The sequence below is a fragment of the Bos javanicus genome, chromosome 11 (assembly GCF_032452875.1).
Source record: "Bos javanicus breed banteng chromosome 11, ARS-OSU_banteng_1.0, whole genome shotgun sequence".
Taxonomy (NCBI): domain Eukaryota; kingdom Metazoa; phylum Chordata; class Mammalia; order Artiodactyla; family Bovidae; genus Bos; species Bos javanicus.
The window spans coordinates 67585167-67604599 of NC_083878.1; the positions used below are offsets into that span (position 1 = coordinate 67585167).

At 36.4% G+C, this 19433-nt stretch overlaps 1 protein-coding gene across 3 annotated transcripts in view; it reads right to left on the reverse strand.

Annotated features, from left to right (window-relative positions):
* Positions 1–2022: 2022 nt before the first annotated feature.
* GFPT1 (glutamine--fructose-6-phosphate transaminase 1) overlaps positions 2023–19433 on the reverse strand; it is a 75912-nt gene continuing 58501 nt past the window's right edge. For all 3 annotated transcript variants that reach the window (XM_061432862.1, XM_061432863.1, XM_061432864.1), the window contains 5 exons: positions 12837–12951; positions 11629–11756; positions 10887–11054; positions 9421–9582; positions 2023–8246 (listed from right to left, as the gene is read on the reverse strand). In XM_061432862.1, the coding sequence (XP_061288846.1) occupies positions 8202–8246; positions 9421–9582; positions 10887–11054; positions 11629–11756; positions 12837–12951 (618 nt within the window). In that variant the 3' untranslated portion in view covers positions 2023–8201. The remainder of the gene's footprint in view (positions 8247–9420; positions 9583–10886; positions 11055–11628; positions 11757–12836; positions 12952–19433) is intronic.

Sequence of the window (19433 nt, forward strand, 5' to 3'; positions counted from 1 at the left end):
GTAAGTAAGTATCTGCATGCATGTATTTATATAATAGAACTATGGACTTTTATACAAATAAGGGACTTAGTAGCAATGTATACTGTTTTTCCTTGAGAGAGAGAGATATATATATATATTTATATAATAAATCAACTTTTCTCCTTTCTCCTTCCAATTATTCCACTTAAGACTATATAAGACTTTTATATCAAGGAGGATTGTTTTTACAGATAAAGAAAAACACACAGAGATGGACAGAGAAATTCACGAAATGTATCTCTTCCTGGGAAGAAGTTGAGAACATCTTTATTTCAACAGGGATAGTTGCTGCATATCAGGCAGAATCATGATATTCTTTTTGTTTTCTGGAAACTTAAATATGGATACAAGGGTAAGTAAAGACACCGTGTATTCCAAAGGGTGAACTGTGATGGACAACATCTGTTGAATATTCTATATATACTATACCCACCCTTCTAAATTCTCCCTCCTACTGGATACTTGTACACAGATATCCCATTCGATTTCTCCAGTGAGAATCATTTGAACACAATTTGGAAGGAAAAAGAAAAGGACAAATAATATTCTCCAATGGCAATTGCAAACAGACTAATGAGCATCAGACAGCTAATGCGGGACTTGCCATTATCTTCCAAGCATCTTTCCGAGAACTCACCCCAGTGCTATGGACAACTGAGATCACCAACAGAAGTCCCCTGCAATTCCTGCAGATTTGTTTCCTCCCTGATCTGCATTTCTCAGACCTAATGCCTGTGTAAACCCAATTCTCATATTAAATCCTTTCTTACTGGAAATGCCAGTAGTGATTTATGATTTCTTGACCAAACTTTAATTGAGCAAGCAAAGACATTGAAAGAAAAAATAAGAGGGAAAATGCTATTTAGAGTATAACTTAGGTCAGCCAGTATTTTACTAGCCAACTACTATGGCAGTCATGGGCTCAGGCACAGAGATATATCTTGTTTATGCTGAGCTCATCTATCCTTGGTGGTGGTTCAGTTGTTAAGTCATGTCTGACTCTTGCGACCCCATGGACTGTAGCCTGCCAGGCTCCTCTGTCCATGGGATTTTCCAGGCAAGAATGCTAGAGTGGATTGCCATTTCCTTCTCCAGGGGATCTTCCCAACCCAGGAATCGAACCCGGGTCTCCTGCATTGCAGGCATATTCTTTACTAACTGAGCTATAAGGAAAGCCCATTTATCCTTAGGTCTTTCTCATATGATTTGTATATCTGGTGTACCCAGTACACTGGATAACAAGGTAAGATGGACAAGAAAGCAACAGTTGGCTGTTAAACTTTGTAAAGAGATTATCCATTTAAATATTGATCCAATTTTCAGGCATCCTATTTGAGCACAAGCTAAGCCATTATAGATCTTTAATTTTTAAAATATTACCATTAAATATCAGCTCCATCTTCTGATAGGGTGACTATCAACATTCTCAGAGCAGCCCCTATTTTGTTTCAGCATATTAAGCCCAAAGTTGAGAACCATTAACTTCAGAACATCACACTGAAGAGACCAATGTTTAACTAATATAAACATATACAAAGGCAGACTGATAAACAAATGGGAAGAAAATAACTACAGTTCTATGCAGAGAGCACTTCTCCAATTGTTTACAATCTCCATTTTTTATTCCGTAATTCCATAAGGCAGCTAACTTTTCTCTATCTTGGGGAATCTCAGGAATTTGCAAATAAATTGATATAAACCTGTCTTTTCTGCCAAGATAACAACTCAAAGTATTTAAATTATTAATGTTGTACCAGTAAAGTCAATTCTGCTTTCAGAGACCAGTATATTTTTCCACTTCACTTAAAGCACAAAAAGAGACAATCTATATGAATAAGTTTTAAAATTGTTTCTTTCAAAGAAAGAAATGCTTTGAAATTCAGTAACACACGATTCCAAGTTAATAACCAAGAACTTCAGACAGAAAACCTACAAAGATCTCCCACAGTTCCTTGGTTTTTCCACAGCAGCGGTAAAAGTAAATTAAGAATAAAATCAATATTGGATTTACAATTTTATTCAAAGGATGAATACAAAACAGAAAGAGATAAAATTCAAAGCAAATATACTCAGTATTTCAAAACAATTCTACACACAAAGCAAATAGGGGGAAAAAAACCCCACCAAAAGCCCCCATAAATCACACTAGCTAGATACATTCAAGTCTAACACAGAAAGAAACTTGAATTTAATGCAATTTTGCTTACCTAGAAACTGGTTTTTATTGTCTCAGACTATTTTCCATCCCAGTGTGGGGCATTCTTTGAAGACAAAGTTTTCTAATGAGTCCATCTCACATTGAACTTGCCATAGTAAAACATCCTTGACTGTTGCCACACTGGCTTTTCCTAATGCCAACAACAGTGTCACCTCAAAGGGGCTGTTTGCAGAAACTGTAGTGATGCTGACAAATCTAGACCTTTGAAGCTTGGCTATTGCATGACAATCTAAAATTAATGGAAATCAACATTTGGGTCTCACAAATTAAGAACACATTAGTTAAGAACACGTGATCATTTGCCTTTTAGGTACAATGGATCTAGAACTCTCAATGAGTATTTACTTATATTACAAGCTTTGGGAATTTTGGCCATTTTCCTTCGAAGACCACACAGTATTTATCTCCATTTCAAAACATACAAAGCTGAGTGACAGAGGCAAAAATTAACCCCTAAAGATCCCCCGGGTGTACAATTGCTGTGAGTTCCACAATATAACTTACTTGCATTGTTGGAAATAATGCAATACTCACTACACAACAGAAATTAAAAACATATGAAACCATGCCAATTGCTTTCCTCCTAACAGTAAAAGTTTTTTACTTTTTATAAACATATATAAAGGCAGATTGATAAATGAATGGGAAGGAAATAGCTACCATTTTATCCAGAGAGCACTTCTCCAATTGCTTACAAGCTCCACTTTTTATTCCATATTTCAATTACATATCCATGCTCCATATTCAAATATTTTTTGAAATACGGAAAAGGAAATGTGGCTGCATAACAGCATTCTTTATGAAAAAATACATGTGTGAACTTTGGTGTTTGAGTCAATGAATCATGTTAATATGAAGATCACAAACATGTCTTTTCAACTGTGGGAAAAATCTCCTGTATACATGCTAACCAAAAAGACAGTAATAAATTTTGTCTGGTTAAATGACCTATAACCTGGCAACTTTTCTTATATTATTACAAGATTAGTTTTGATCTCTGGGATGCTTGTTAAAGCTAGCTAATAAAGCTTCTACGTCATTTTTTGAAGTGAGATAGAACAGTTTAACCATGGATAATGAGAGAAACTTAATAAAGACTTCTTTCACTCATCCAAAAAATTAAAGAACTTATTTTTCCTTAAATCCACTCCAATGAAAAGTGGTCTCGTAATTTCTAGGGAAATTATTTCTTGGCCTTTAAAAGTACTCAGTAAATACTTACTGATAGTGAACTGAAGAGGATTTAAAGAAAACTTTTCACTAGAAGTAAAGCTAAATTTTATGTAAAAAATGTGGCCTGTGGAAAAAATGATTCATGCTGGTGTGGCAGCCCTGGGCTTTGCTGCAGAGCAACACAGAGCAAAAGAGAGATGAAAGATTGGGCTCAATTCTATGGGAAGGCAACACAGCATATCCATTCATTCAAACCACGCTGGGCATAACTCTGTCTCCTGCAAAACACAGCAAGTGCTATAAGCACTAGGGACAGAGATTTTTAGCTTGCTGTTTATCAAAGGATCCTATAAAAGGACTCTTTGTTCTACAATTAATAGACTGCCAGATATGACAGAAACTTTAGATTTGGAGTATATGTTATTTTACTATTCACCCATCCTAAACACCCTTCTTTTGCAACTATCAACAACTTAAAGTTGCTGATCACTGTATACCCTGTAAATGTGCTGGAAACACACACAAGTCTAAAAGACTTGAGTAAGTATAATATTTACAGAGCATAACATCAGAAAAAGTAGAGCCTTTGTTTTATCTAATGATCCTTTTTAAAGTAATTGGGAAGTTGGAGTGAAGACATGACTTTTGAATATAATGCAATATTTCTTCTTTTTAAAAGCAACAGTGATGAATAAACTTTTAGCATCAAAAATGTTTACTGACAACTAAACATTGGCTACAATCTTAGTACAATACAATCTTTAACACAACAACAAACATGTATATACTTCAAATATTGGCAAACTGCTTAAAAATGTAATTCGCAGCAAGATTTGGGTAACTTATTCACAGTTCAGAAATAGTCATTAGACTGAGAAGACATGAGGAAGAAATGACTAAGTGGCTCAGTAAACTAAACATTCATCTTAAAGAACAGAAAACTGAAACAAAGCCAGGATGACTCTAAAACTTCCAGCTCAAAAGAAATATAACTTAAACAAATATGAAAAGTTTTACTTAAGCAAAAAAAAAAAAAATTTCTACTGCAGAACAGTTTTAAAAAGCTAACAGGATCATTTTTATATTCATTCTGAAAACTAGTATAGTAAGAAAGGTAATTTAAGATTTCTTAAAAAGTTCTCATTAGCCATTATTTATCGTATATTCCATAACATTGATATCAAGTTATTACAGACTCACAAGTTAATATGGCATAACTTGACAGTTTTGCTAGTTAACTATGATTTTATTTTAACTGCGGATACTATCAGTTCAAAGCTAGTACTATCCATCCTATTGGTTATCATCACAGATCTAAAGAGAGTTAAATTCGTCAAGCTAGAGAAACACTGTCATATTAACAATCTTTAAATACTCTGGGAAAAAATGATTTAATTGTTACAATTTTTAACTTGAGGCTCTAACACAAGAAAACAAAGTAATCTGAAATACATTTTCACAGGTAAAACACTACCTGGTATTCCAATATAAAAAAAATCTATTAAATATGTGGATATAACACTTTTTTATCTACCTTTACCATTCCCTTCAATTTCTTTGGCCTTCATAAATTCAATGTGAGCTGTGATTTCTTTTTAAATAAACACTTTCAATGACATTGTTCTCTTTAGAAAAATCACTTAAGCTGTAGCATATAATAATTAACCTCAGTCTTTCCCTTTTACTGCTATAGTATATAGCCTAATTAGAAAGAGAGAGAGAGACAAAGGAAACTGAACCCAAAGGACTTCTTAAAATATGTTTGCTGAAGTCAACATTTCAGATAGTTTTCCCTCTTTCAAGAGTTACTAGAAATATGTCAAAGGAATATAACCAAGGAGCTAGAGGGGTTCCTTTCCTCTCATCCTCATAATTAACTCAGGTCAAGAGATCTGTATTCAAAAGGTTAAGACAGTATCATCTCAGAAACATCTTTCTAAGAACCTTAAAGAAAATCTTTATTAGCTCTCTAATCAACAGTCTCACCTACGTGTCACCTGTGTCAGTTCCCTTTTAGTTGTGTTGCTTGTTTTCACCTTGTATCTAACAACTGCTGTTCCTTACAGTACTACAGACACATGGATTTATAGCCTGTGGTAACAGTTAACTCTGCAAAATGCACTTCACCTCTTAGGAACATGATATACACCAAAACCTGAACCATCATTTCAATTAACAAATTCACTCCCAACATTTAAAAGCTCAACTCCATTTTTCCACTCTCTCACCCTGTACCTTCCAATGATCCTAGTCTCCAGGAGCGGTAAGTACTCAAGGAGACAAGTGGACTTTAAACAGGATGTATTTTTCAGTTTCTGGCACAGTGACTTTCACATAATACACTGTTGACAGAGTTATAACAAGCCAAAGACAGTTAACATTAACTTTCCTTCAACTATTTATTCCTATGGCATAGGTGATTTAAACAGACGGAAGAGCTGACTGATGTCAAAGTAACAATCATTTACTGTGCCACGTGTCAGATGCTAACATGATCCTTGGCCTAAAAAGGATTCATGGCCTGGGTAAAGAGTACTAAGTTATACAAAAGTGAATTTAATTTTAAATGTATTACAAGAAAGAATTTCTTATATGAAGGACTCCTTTTGTAGAATATCTTTCCCCAAAAATGATTTTCTTATACTTATTACATTGGTTTTATCTGAGCATCCACACTTACTAGCAGTTTGCCTCATTACATTATTTTGTGTTCATAATTCATAAAAGCATCTAAAAATCACTACATTAAACAGTGTAGGGAGCAAGAAAAAGGGGTAGGGAAGAAAAACGATGTTTGTTTGGAAAATACCACTTCTTTTTTCTTACTACTGGTTTTTGAGATTTGATTTAGAACTTATCCTAGCTTGAAGTGTATCTGTGTGTGTCTGTGAGAGAAAGACACACACACACACACACACACAAAGAGGGAGAGGAAACAGACTGAAAACTAATGACTGACTTCACATATCAGTTTCACTTAGAAAGCTAATCTGAACTTCAGAAATGCTACAAATCCATACAAATCATGTGCATAAAAATGCTAAAATAACATAGTTAAGGATGACACTACACACAGACTAAAACTAGCAGGCCTACACAAAATAATATTACAAACAATTAAAATAGATAAATTTATACCTGCAGTAGCTATATAATGACATGAATAATAATCCTATTTTAAAAACAGGTTTCTAGTCTCAATCTAAGAGTCTTTCTGAATTACCTCAAAATATGCCAGTGCTTTCTCTAACGCTAACACAAGGCAGAATTCTATGCTTCTCTGACAACAGCTACTAGAAGTTCAAACACAGAAAATGGGAAAGGCTCAGCTAACTTTATTAGGCTAATTACCTTTGCAATTTAAAAATGAAAACTTTTGAAGGAAAAGGACTTAACCAAAACATAAACACACTGCCCTGTGATGCCCAAGATGTTGCTAGAAAGCTCCGTGAAGAAATTATTATTCACAACTTTTTGGGTGTCAAACTAGTATTCTACTCTAAATTTTTTAATCTAAGTTGTTAAGTTTCCATTTCTGACACTAGCCAGCTAAAGGCACCTCAATATCCCTTTTATATTTATATTTTCTTCATTCCTAAGTATATTTCAGGGGTAAAACACAGAATATTCAGAGAGAAAAATACCTAGAAAGTAATACTAAAAATTTTATATAATCCTTCACTACTATCACTGTAAAGCTGATAGCTTTTTCTAATTTTAGCCCATCATATACATTTAGCCAAATTTTAGTCAAAAGACTTGCAAATCTTCCAAATAACTGCAAGGAGTTTCCAAATTGGCATGAAGGTACTAGAGTTTGATTCAACAAAGCAGTAAAGGGGAAGTTAAAATTAACTGTAAGGAATTCTTCTCTGGGACAAAACTGAAGAGAATTCTGAACATCAGTATTTGACATATTTGATAGCAACTCTCTGTGGTGATTTCAAAGAACAAGATAGAATGTCCTTCAGCAGTAATTTTTAAAAAGAAACTACAGATACAAGGAAACCAAAACCATTTTTAGGCGATTAAAAAAAAAAACAAGAAGTAGGATATCCAACTTATCTGTATCCCATCTTCAAATTTAATATCATATTGTCAGCTGTTCAAAGCAGCTCAGATTTAAAGTCTGTGCTATGAAATTGCACAAGCATTCTCTGTTAAGAGCTGGAGAAAACCAATGCACTACTATACTTCTTAGCTTCCTAAGAAACCTTGATCTACAGATAACAGGCAATAAATCTGAGAGACTAAGATTAACTTAGAAATCCCATGAAGAAGTTTTCAGTTTTTAAGTTTCATAGACTGATTTAAAAACAAAACAATAAATTTCAATAATCATGGCATTTTTTCTTTATAACTTAGCAAAACCTTAATTAAATATCCAAGTACACTGTCACCGGCTTTAAATATTCCAATTAAACACACTTTCATTGGCCTGAATGAAATGTCAATGTATGCTGAAACAAATGCCAATTATTTTAATAACACACAATCCTTTCAGTTTGAAGTGGAGGGTCCCAAAATCCAACTCTCAGCATCCTTTAAAGAAAATGAGAGCTAAATCTCTCTGATACCGATACCAACATAGATTCCACTATTCAAACTCCCCCACAAATCACTGGAAAAATATGAGGTAATTTCACAAAAATCACAAATTGAATGGAATAATTATAACTGATATATAAATAAGGATTTACTAAAAAAGGCTTAAAGGGGTGATATCTTAAATCAAGTTTTAAATACAAAGGTGTCTTGTGTTGCTTAATTGCCCAGTTTCAGATGCTCCTTATTCTACGGTTACAGATTTGGCAAGATTCCGAGGGAAATCAACCTGCAAAAAAAAAGAAGTAAGATTTGAGAGATGATACAAACTGGGGTGGCAGTTGCCATCAACAAATTATTTTTGCTTATACAAACATAAGAACAGGGACTGTCCTGGTGGTCCAGGGGCTAAGACTCTGCACTCCCAATGCAGGGGGCCTGGGTTTGATCCCTGCTCGAGGAACTATATGCTGCATGCCAACTGATTTGCCATCTGCATGCCAACTGAGAGTTCACATGCTGCAACAGAAGATCCTGCATGCCACAACTAAGAGCTGGTACAGCCAAATAAATGACCAAAGAAACCCCATGAAAATAGAAAACAACTTGTTCATTAACCATCTTTACTAGAGACTACAAAGAATTCGATTAGAAATATAGTAATATAATGCATCTTAAAACGACCTGAAATCAATTCAGAACAAGAATTCCAAAGGACCCAGTTCAGCACATGGAAAACTTCTGTGGTCCTCTATGAGCTGGCATCCCTCTCCCGGGACACTAGAAATGTATAAGAGTGCGATGTTTTTGTTTGTTTTTCAGCATTCACTGTCTGTATATTTATTTTTTTATACAAAATACAATAGAAGGATACATTTTAGTAAATTTTTAGCTATATGTGATTTTGGAATAGATTCTTTAGATTAACCAAAAGTTGAGCAGAAGGAGCCCTTTTGACTTGAATCTATATTAAAATCTTTTAAATACAGATTAATCCATTTTTCTGCCCTCAGAAAATGTGGAACAGTAAGTACAATTGGACCCTCAAGATTAAAGCTCAGAGGCAGTGATGCAGTCCTAATAGAAAAATAATAGTGACTGCCACAGAGACTGTTAAGAGTAGAATGTTTTGATTGTCACTGTGGTTGTCACAATGAATGAGGGACTAGGAATGCTGAGAGTCCTTCAATGTGTGAGGAAGTCCCAAAGAATTTCCAATAGCTACCCCACTGAGAAACACAGAAAGAAAACAGGTGGAGAGTCCCCAGGGAGGTAATCTCCCCTGATGGAGCTTCTGTCCAAAACTCCTTCAGGTTCGATGGGTGTGAAAATGTCAGGATGTAACTGACAAAACTGGGCCATGGAACTACAACAGGTGACAGATGTATGTATGATGGAATTATCAAATTCTATTGCTAAAAATTTGGAAGGAAACTCAATTTCCACAGTGGTCCGTCACTTACATCATAACCTCTCAGCACAGCCAGGTGGAAGGCCAGCAGCTGTAAAGGGATCACGCTGAGAATGCCCTGCAGGCAGTCCACTGAGTGGGGCACCTTGATTGTTCTTTTTGTGTTCTTAATGGTCTCAGTGTCTTCCTTGTCACAGATCACCACAGGCCGTCCCTGGGAAAGAGATCACAGGCACGATCACTGGTTAAGTAAAGGCAGGGCTGTAACACGTGAACATGCATGTTTTGCACTGCTCAATTCAATGTGGCCTCACTGACATCAGTTCAGTCGCTCAGTCGTGTCTTGACTCTGTGCGACCCTATGGACTGCAGCACGCCAGGCCTCCCTGTCCATCACCAACTCCTGGAGTTTACTCAGACTCATGTTCATTGAGTCGGTGATGCCATCCAACCATCTCATCCTCTGTCGTCCCCTTCTCCTCCCACCTTCAATCTTTCCCAGCATCAGGGTCTTTTCAAATGAGTCAGCTCTTCGCATCAGGTGGCCAAAGTATTGGTGTTTCAGCTTCAACTTCAGTCCTTTCAATGAATATTCAGGACTGATTTCCTTTAGATGGACTGGTTGGATTTCATTATATTCCAACTCTCACATCCATACATGACTACTGGAAAAACCACAGCCTTGACTAGATGGACATTTGTTGGCAAAGTAATGTCTCTGCTTTTTAACATGCTGTCTAAGTTCGTCATAACTTTTCTTCCAAGGAGTAAGCGTCTTTTAATTTCATGGCTGCAGTCACCATCTGCAGTGATTTTGGAGCCAAAAAAACTAGTCTGTCACTGTTTCCCCATCTATCTGCCATTCAGTGATGGGACTGGATGCCATGATCTTAGTTTTCTGAATGTTGAGCTCTAAGCCAACTTTTTTACTCTTCTCTTTCACTTTCATCAAGAGGCTCTTTAGTTCTTCACTTTCTGCCATAAGGTGGTGTCATCTGCATATCTGCGGTTATTGATATTTCTCCCAGCATTCTTGATTCCAGCTTGTGCTTCCTCCAGCCCAGAGTTTCTCATGATGTACTCTGCATATAAGTTAAATAAGCAGGGTGACAATGTACAGCCTTGACATACTCCTTTCCTGATTTGGAACCAGTCTGTTGTTCCATGTCCAGTTCTAACTGTTGCTTCCTGACCTGCATACAGATTTCTGAAGAGGCAGGTCAGGTGGTCTGGTATTCCCATCTCTTTCAGAATTTTCCACACTGATTTAAACTTATTTAAGCTTATTTAAACTCACAATCCCATGTGGTAAGTCTCATGCATAAGTCAAGGAAATAGAAGCTCTGTGGCAGTGGTCCCCAATCTTTCTGGCACCATGGACTAGTTTTGTGGAAGACAATTTTTCCACAGACCTGGGTGGGTGGGGGGAGGGTTGGGATGGTTTCAGGATGATTCTCGTAATGCAACCAAGATCCCTTGCACGTGCAGCCTGTGTCCTCACAGTAGCCCCCGACTTACCTGCCTAGCAACCACTTGCTGTAGAGCATTCTGACACTTGGCGTAGGTGTGATCTCTCATGATGATCATGATGACAGGCATCAACTTATCCACCAAAGCCAGAGGGCCATGTTTCAACTCACCAGCAAGGATACCTTCAGAGTGCATGTAAGTGATTTCTTTGATTTTCTAAGAGGAAAGAACTAGATTAGTCTTCAGTCTGTTTTTCAAAAACCCATTCTTACATAAATATTACACAAGATATCTGCTGTTGGAAATCCCTGTCTTATTTATCAGACAGTATTAAAGGATCTGTGATGTACAAACAGAGCTAATACATTTACTGATCATTATTTCTATAATGTTAACAAGCAGCTCGGAATTTTAGAGCTCCAAAAGGACTTTTTGAAGATTTTAGGTTATCACAAGTGTACTCGTATTTCTTTGTAACTGTTTTCCTAATTGTTTCATATTTCACCTCAAATCTCACACCTAGAGAATATATTATTTATTTTATTCACATGTGGACAAAACATTAACCCAAGTTACTTTCTAAACCCAAGTTCTCATGCTGAAGTGTACTTCCTTGATTTTCAATTTCTGAATTAAGTATTCTGTTATACTTTCTCAAGGTAAACAAATCAGAATGTGTAAATATAAAGGCACTTTTGTCAAAGTTCCATCTATTTCATTCAGTCTGAAAATATGACTATGTGCCAGGTTCATGAGTCAACAGACTACAACTGGAAATGAGAAGACTTACCAGGGCCCCTTCAAGACAAGTAGCATAATGATAGCCACGGCCCATTATCAAGACTGACTTTTGGTGATAAAGTTCTGTTGCCAGTTTCTGAATTTCATCATCCATGCTCAAAACTTCCTTAATCAAATCTGTTAAGAAGTAATATTAGCAAAATCTATGAAAAAAGGACAATATACTAAACAATATAATAATAACATATGGGTCAGTTCAGTCGCTCAGTCATGTCCGACTCTTTGCAACCCCATGAATTGCAGCATGCCAGGACTCCTGTCTATCACCAACTCCCAGAGTTCACCCAAACTCTTGTCCATCAAGTTGGTGACACCATCCAGCCATCTCATCCTCTGTCGTCCCCTTCTCCTCCTACCCCCAAATCCTCCCAGCATCAGAGTCTTTTCCAATGAGTCAACTCTTCGCATGAGGTGGCCAAAGTACTGGAGTTTCAGCTTTAGCATCATTCCTTCCAAAGAAAACCCAGGGCTGATCTCCTTCAGAATGGACTGGTTGGATCTCCTTGCAGTCCAAGGGACTCTCAAGAGTCTTCTCCAACACCACAGTTCAAAAGCATCAATTCTTCAGCCCTCAGCTTTCTTCACAGTCCAACTCTCACATCCATACATGACCACAGGAAAAACCATAGCCTTGACTAGATGGACCTTTGTTGGCAAAGTAATGTCTCTGTTTTTGAATATGCTATCTAGGTTGGTCATAACTTTCCTTCCAAGGAGTAAGCGTCTTTTAATTTCATGGCTGCAATCACTATCTGCAGTGATTTTGGAGCCCAAAAAAGTAAAGTCTGACACTGTTTCCACATCTTTTTCCCATGAAGTAATGGGACCAGATGCCATAATCTTTGTTTCCTGAATGTTGAGCTTTAAGCCAACTTTTTCACTCTCCTCTTTCACTTTCATCAAGAGGCTTTTTAGTTCCTCTTCACTTTCTGCCATAAGGGTGGTGTCATCTGCATATCTGAGGTTATTGATATTTCTCCCAGCAATCTTGATTCCAGCTTGTGCTTCTTCCAGCCCATATGGGTAACAATCGGTAAAACACCAATGTTTCTAATCTTCTGTGCTATCAGTGCGGGGTTTTTAAATGAACAGGTACAAAGTAAAAAGATACTACTGACTAAATAGGTACAAGCCACAGCTTCACCCATCCCCCACTCCCTCAGACAATAACTACTGTGTGTGTAAGGGTCTTCATACCGGGCAGCCGCTTCAATCCAAGCATGATCTCTTTGCGTCTCTCCTGCATGGAGATCCTGTCATCACACATCATAAGAGCAAACATCACAAGAGATACAAACTGGCTGGTGTATGCCTGAAAGAGCACAAGAATGCGCAGAATTAGCTGCACTGCATTTTAAGAACTTGGAATTAACTTAAAAAAAAAAAAGATGAAAATAAACAAAAAATTTCCACTGAGGTTACAGGATTGTGAATATCTTAAAGACCTGCAATCACAGTGCCCAGACCCTCTTCATTCCTGTTAGCTGTACATGAATATGAGATATGCCTATTTTACCACATTCTTTGCAATGTGAAGAATTATCCTTTTAACAAACTTTTACCAGACAGCTGGACAATAGACTCTCACTACTACTTCATCATACAGCCCTTGAATTCAAAAAATTAAGATTTTTCATGTTAGTCAGTCATTTTATCTATTGAAAATTAATTTCATTATTCTTCACTTGCTTTTTTTTTGACTTGGTTTATTTTCTTTTCAGTTGGTCTTGAAAGATCTCGTTAAATTTCAAATACATTTTCCCAGTTTAGGCTAATCTTTTACAATAGTGTGTATTGACACAAAAGTTTTAATTTTTTAACTTTAGGTCATACTTTCTAGCATAAACAGTCCTTCCACCCTAACATCAATTAAGTATTATTAAATATTCTTAATTCTGTTGGTTCCATTGTCCCTTTCTGCTTTTTTCCTTAGACACTTCCTGTAGCCTAAGTTCTCTGATATACTAGAGCTATGTCACAGAATACAGATCCTGCCTCACATTTTTAGTTTATTTACAAAACAATCGTCCCATCCAGAAACATGGTTTCTATCAATTTGTTAGGAATTTAAAAGTCTAGAAAGTTATATGTTGTTGTTGTTTAGTTGCTTAGTCATGTCTGACTTTTGCAACCCCGGGGACTGTAGCCCACACCAAAGCTTCTCTGTCCATGGGATTACCCAGGCAAGAATACTGGAGTGGGTTGCCATTTCCTACTCCAGGGGATCTTCCCGACCCAGGGATCGAACTCGCATCTCCTGCACTGGCAGGTGGATTCTTCACCACTGAGCCACAGCGAAGCCCATTAAAAAAAAAAAAAAAAAAAAAAGTTATATAGTTTTCATCTGTTTGACAAACATTTATGAATATCTTACACATTTCTTGGTAGAGTTATTTTTAAGTATTTTAAGTATTTTTATAGCTTCCCTGATGGCTCAGATGGTAAAGAATCTGCACGCAATGCAGGAGACCTGGGTTTGATCCCTGGGTTGGAAAGATCCCCTGGAGAAGGAAATGGCAACCCACTCCAGTACTCTTGCCTGGAGAATCCCATGGACAGAGGAGCCTGGCAGGCTACAGTCCATGGGGTTACAAAGAGTCAGACATGACTGAGCGACTAACACATAGTTGTTAAAAAATAGAATCCCCTCTCCAAACACACACACCCATACATTTCTAAGTAGCCACTGTCAGCTTACAGAGAAAGACTTCTGTATATTTTAAAACTTATTTTTATTGAAGTAATACTTAATGTATCATATTACATAAGCTACAGGAGTACAAAATAGTGATTCATAATTTTTCAAGATTATAGTTGATTTATAGTTATTATAAAATACTGGATATAGTTCCTATATTATACTTTGTAGCATATTTTACACATAATAGCTTGTACCTTTTCATTCTCTACCTCTATATTGCTCCTCTCCTCTTCCCCGTTCCCACTAGTAACTACTAGATCTCTAAATCTGTGACTCGGCTTCTTTTTTGTTATACTCACTAGTTTGCTGTATTTTTTAGATTCCTATATTTTTAGATTCCACATATAGGTGACACAATATATTATTTATCTTTGATTTATTTCATTTAGCATAATATCCTCCAAGTCCACTCATGTTATTTCAAATGGCAAAATTTCATTCATTTTTAATGGCTAAGTAGTATCCCACTGTGTGTGTGGGTGTGTGTGTGTATAGGTGAATGGATAAAAAAGAAGTGATTTATATACATATCTTTTTTATCCATTCATCTGTTGATGGACACTTAGGTTACTTTCATAAGTTGGCAACTGTAAATAATGCTGTTATGAACACTGGGGTTCATGTATTTTTTTGAATTAGTATTTTTTATTTTCTTTGGATATATACTCAGAAGAGAAGTTGCTGGATCATCTGATAATTGTCTTTAATTTTTTGAAGATTCTCCATACTGTTTTCCACAGTGACTGTATCAATTTACATTCCTACCAACAATGTATGAGGATTCTCTTTTCTCTATATCCTCATCAACATTCGTTATTTGTGCCCTTTTTGATGATAGCCATTCTGATAAGTATGAGCTGATTATTTTTGATATTAGTCCTTCATTGGTCATATCATTTGCAAATATTTTTCCCATTAAGCAGGTTGTCTTTTTGTTTTGCTGATGGTTTCCTTTACTGTGCAAAAGCTTTTAAGTATAATTAGGTCCCATTTATTTACTTGTGCTTTTGTTTCCATTATTTTAAAAGGATACAAAAAAAAGTTACTGCAATGTAAGTCAAAGAGTGTTCTACTAGGTTTGCTTCTAGAAATTTTATGATTTCTGGTCTCACTTTTAAGTCTTTCTTTAATCCACTTTTAGTTTAGTTTTGTGTATGGTGTTAGAGAACATTCTAACTCCATTCTTTTGCATGTAACTGTCTTGTTTCCCCAGTACCACTTATTGAAGAGATTGACTTTACCGTATATTCTTGCTTCCTTTGTCATAGGTTAATTGAACTTAAGTGCATGGGTTTATTTCTGGGCTCACTATTCCATTCCATTGATCTAAGTGTCTGTTTTTGTACCAGTACCATATTGTTTGATTACTATAGCTTTGTAGCATAGTTTGATGTCAGGGAGCATGAATCCTCCAGCTCTGTTCTTCTTTCTCAAGACTGTTTTATCTATTCAAGGTCTTTCGTGTTTTTACACAAATTTTTAAATTACTTGCTCTAGTTCTGTGAAAAACAGCATTGGTATTTTGATAGGCTCTGCATTCAATCTCGGAGAAGGCAATGGCACCCCACTCCAGTACTCTTGCCTGGAAAATCCCATGGACGGAGGAGCCTGGTAGGCTGTAGTCCATGGGGTCGCTAAGAGTCAGACACGATTGAGCGATTTCCCTTTCACTTTTCACTTTCATGCATTGGAGAAGGAAATGGCAACCCACTCCAGTGTTCTTGCCTGAAGAATCCCAGGGACGGGGGAGCCTGGTGGGCTTCCGTCTATGGGGTCGCACGGAGTCGGACACGACTGAAGTGACTTAGCAGCAGCAGCAGCATTCAATCTGTAGATTGCTTTGGGCAGTTGTTCATTTTAGCAATATTAATTCTTCTAATCCAAGAACACAATGTATTTCCATCCACTTGTGTAATCTTCAATTTTTTCATCACTGTGTTATAGTTTTCAGAGTACAGGTCTTTTCCCCTCCTTAGGTATATTTATTTCTAGGCATCTTATTCTTTTTGAAGCAATGGTAAATGGGATTATTCCCTTAATTTCTTTTCCTGATAGCTAATAGTTAGTATTTGGAAATGCAACAGATTTCTGTGTATTAGTTTTGTACTCTGCAACTTTGCTAAATTCACTGATGAGCTCTAGCGGTTTTCTAGTGATATCCTTAGGATATTCTATGTATAATATGTCATCTGCAAACAGTGACAGTCTTACTTCTTTCCAATTTATAGTCCTTTTATTTCTTTTTCTGGTTTGATTGCTATGAATAGGGTCTCAATACTGTGATGAATAAAAATGGTGATAGCAGGCATCTTTGTCTCTTCCTGATCTTAGAGGAAATGCCTTCAGTTTTGCACCATTGAGTATATTGTTATCTATGGGTTTCTCACATATGATCTCTATTATGTTGAGGTGGAGAAGGAAATGGCAACCCACTCCAGTGTTCTTGCCTGGAGAATCCCAGGACAGCAGAGCCTGGTGGGCTGCCGTCTATGGGGTCACGCAGTCTCGGGACATGACTGATGCAACTTAGCAGCAGCAGCAGCAGAGTCTGTCTATGCCCACTTTCCAAAGAGCATTTTCATAAACGGATACTGAATTTCATCAAAAGCTTTTTTTGCATCTACTGAGATGATATTGTTTTTATTCTTCAATTTGTTAATGTGGTGTATCACACTGATTGACTTGCAGATACTGAAAAATCCTTGCCTCCTTGGGGTAAACCCAACGGATCCTGGTGTATGATTCTTTTAACGTATTATTGAATTTGCTTAGCTAGTATCTTGTTGATTTTTTTGTCTATGTTCTTCAGTGATAATTGGCCTGGAGCTTTTAGTGAATCCAAGAAAAATTAAACTAAGACTAAACTGTCATAATACTATATTTTCAGGGAGTCATTTTTTTAAAGAAATTGAAGTACATACTATAAAGAGATGCTTATTTTCCTATACAAGATGCAACTACCAGGGGAAACTGGGTGAAGAGTACCCGGACTTCTCTATTATCTTTGCAACTTCCTATAAATCTATAGTTATTTCAAAACAAAAAGATTTTAGAAAATGACTTGCCAAAAAAAAACAAACTACTGACATTAAAAAAAAAACATGGCAAATGAAGCAACTGACAAACAACTAATCTCAAAAATATACAAGCAACTCCTACAGCTCAATTCCAGAAAAATAAATGACCCAATCAAAAAATGGGCCAAAGAACTAAACAGACATTTCTCCAAAGAAGACATACAGATGGCTAACAAACACATGAAAAGATGCTCAACATCACTCATTATCAGAGAAATGCAAATCAAAACCACTATGAGGTACCATTTCACGCCAGTCAGAATGGCTGCCATCCAAAAGTTTACAAGCAATAAATGCTGGAGAGGGTGTGGAGAAAAGGGAACCCTCTTACACTGTTGGTGGGAATGCAAACTAGTACAGCCACTATGGAGAACAGTGTGGAGATTCCTTCAAAAACTGGAAATAGAACTGCCTTATGATCCAGCAATCCTACTGCTGGGCATACACACTGAGGAAACCAGAATTGAAAGAGACACGTGTACCCCAATGTTCATCGCAGCACTGTTTATAACAGCCAGGACATGGAAGCAACCTAGATGTCCATCAGCAGATGAATGGATAAGAAAGCTGTGGTACATATACACAATGGAGTATTACTCAGCCATTAAAAAGATTACACTTGAATCAGTTCTAATGAGGTGGATGACACTGGAGCCTATTATACAGAGTGAAATACACCAGAAAGAAAAACACCAATACAGTATACTAACGCATATATATGGAATTTAGAAAGATGGTAACAATAACCCTGTATACGAGACAGCAAAAGAGACACTGTTGTATAGAACAGTCTTATGGACTCTGTGGAAGAGGGAGAGGGTGGGATGATTTGGGAGAATGGCATTGAAACATGTATAATATCATATATGAAACAAGTCGCCAGTCCAGGTTCAATGCACGATACTGGATGCTTGGGGCTGGTGCATTGGGACAACCCAGAGGGATGGTATGGGGAGGGAGGAGGGAGGAGGGTTCAGGATGGGGTACACATGTATACCTGTGGTGGATTCATTTTGATATATGGCAAAACCAATACAATATTGTAAAGTTAAAAAATAAAATTAAATTTAAAAAAATAAAAATAAAAAATTAAAATTAAAAAAAAATGAATAAATTTCAAAGCTTCATATTAAATGCAAGAAGCCAGATACAAAAGACATGTATTATTACAATTCCATTTATAAGAAATTTCTATAAAATTAAATATGAAATAATATAGCAAGAGAAAGTAATACTTGCCTGAAGCTGAGGCTGAGGGGTAGAAGTGGAAATTGACTAGGCACAAAGGAACTTTTTCAAGTAATTAAGTCTTCTAAAATTAGGCTATGGTGATAAACAGCCAAATCTACTAAAAGTATAACTTAAAATTTGTGAATACTATGATATGAAAATTATACCTCAGTAAAGCTGTAGAAAAAAGTTAACAGCAGAATCTAAGTGATGGGTGTAGAGGTGTTAAATGCAAAATTCTTTTAATTCTGCTAATAAGTTTGAAAATTATAATAAAACACTGAGGAAAATTATCTTTTCATGAATGACAGAATTAGAAATTCAAAAATAAATCTATTTCTCCTGGCAGTTCATAGTTAACAAAGATTCAATAAAAAGATAAATCAACAGCTCCTGTTCACTGCTATGATCCCACATCCCACACATGCCATGCTGAAGCCCTTGATTCAAATGTGTCTGAATGAAGGGTCTGGGATTCTAACCCCTGATCAAAAGCTGTCGGTCTGTACACTTTCCAAGAATCCACAAACTGCTGCTGAGGGAGGCTGTTTATTCATTCAGGTAACAGAAACCCAAGAACAAATATCCTACATGTTTTAATTACCACATGGAGAAAATTCAGACTTCAGTTTTCTGTTAACTATAGTGTTAGCAATATCGAAGTAACCAAGAAACAAAAACCTCACTTGGAGTGTTTACTTGAAAATTGGAATGTTTACTTGAAAATTGTAACTTTCCCACAAAAAAAACTCTCCATGGGGTTCTTTAAATGAAAAAAAGAATCCA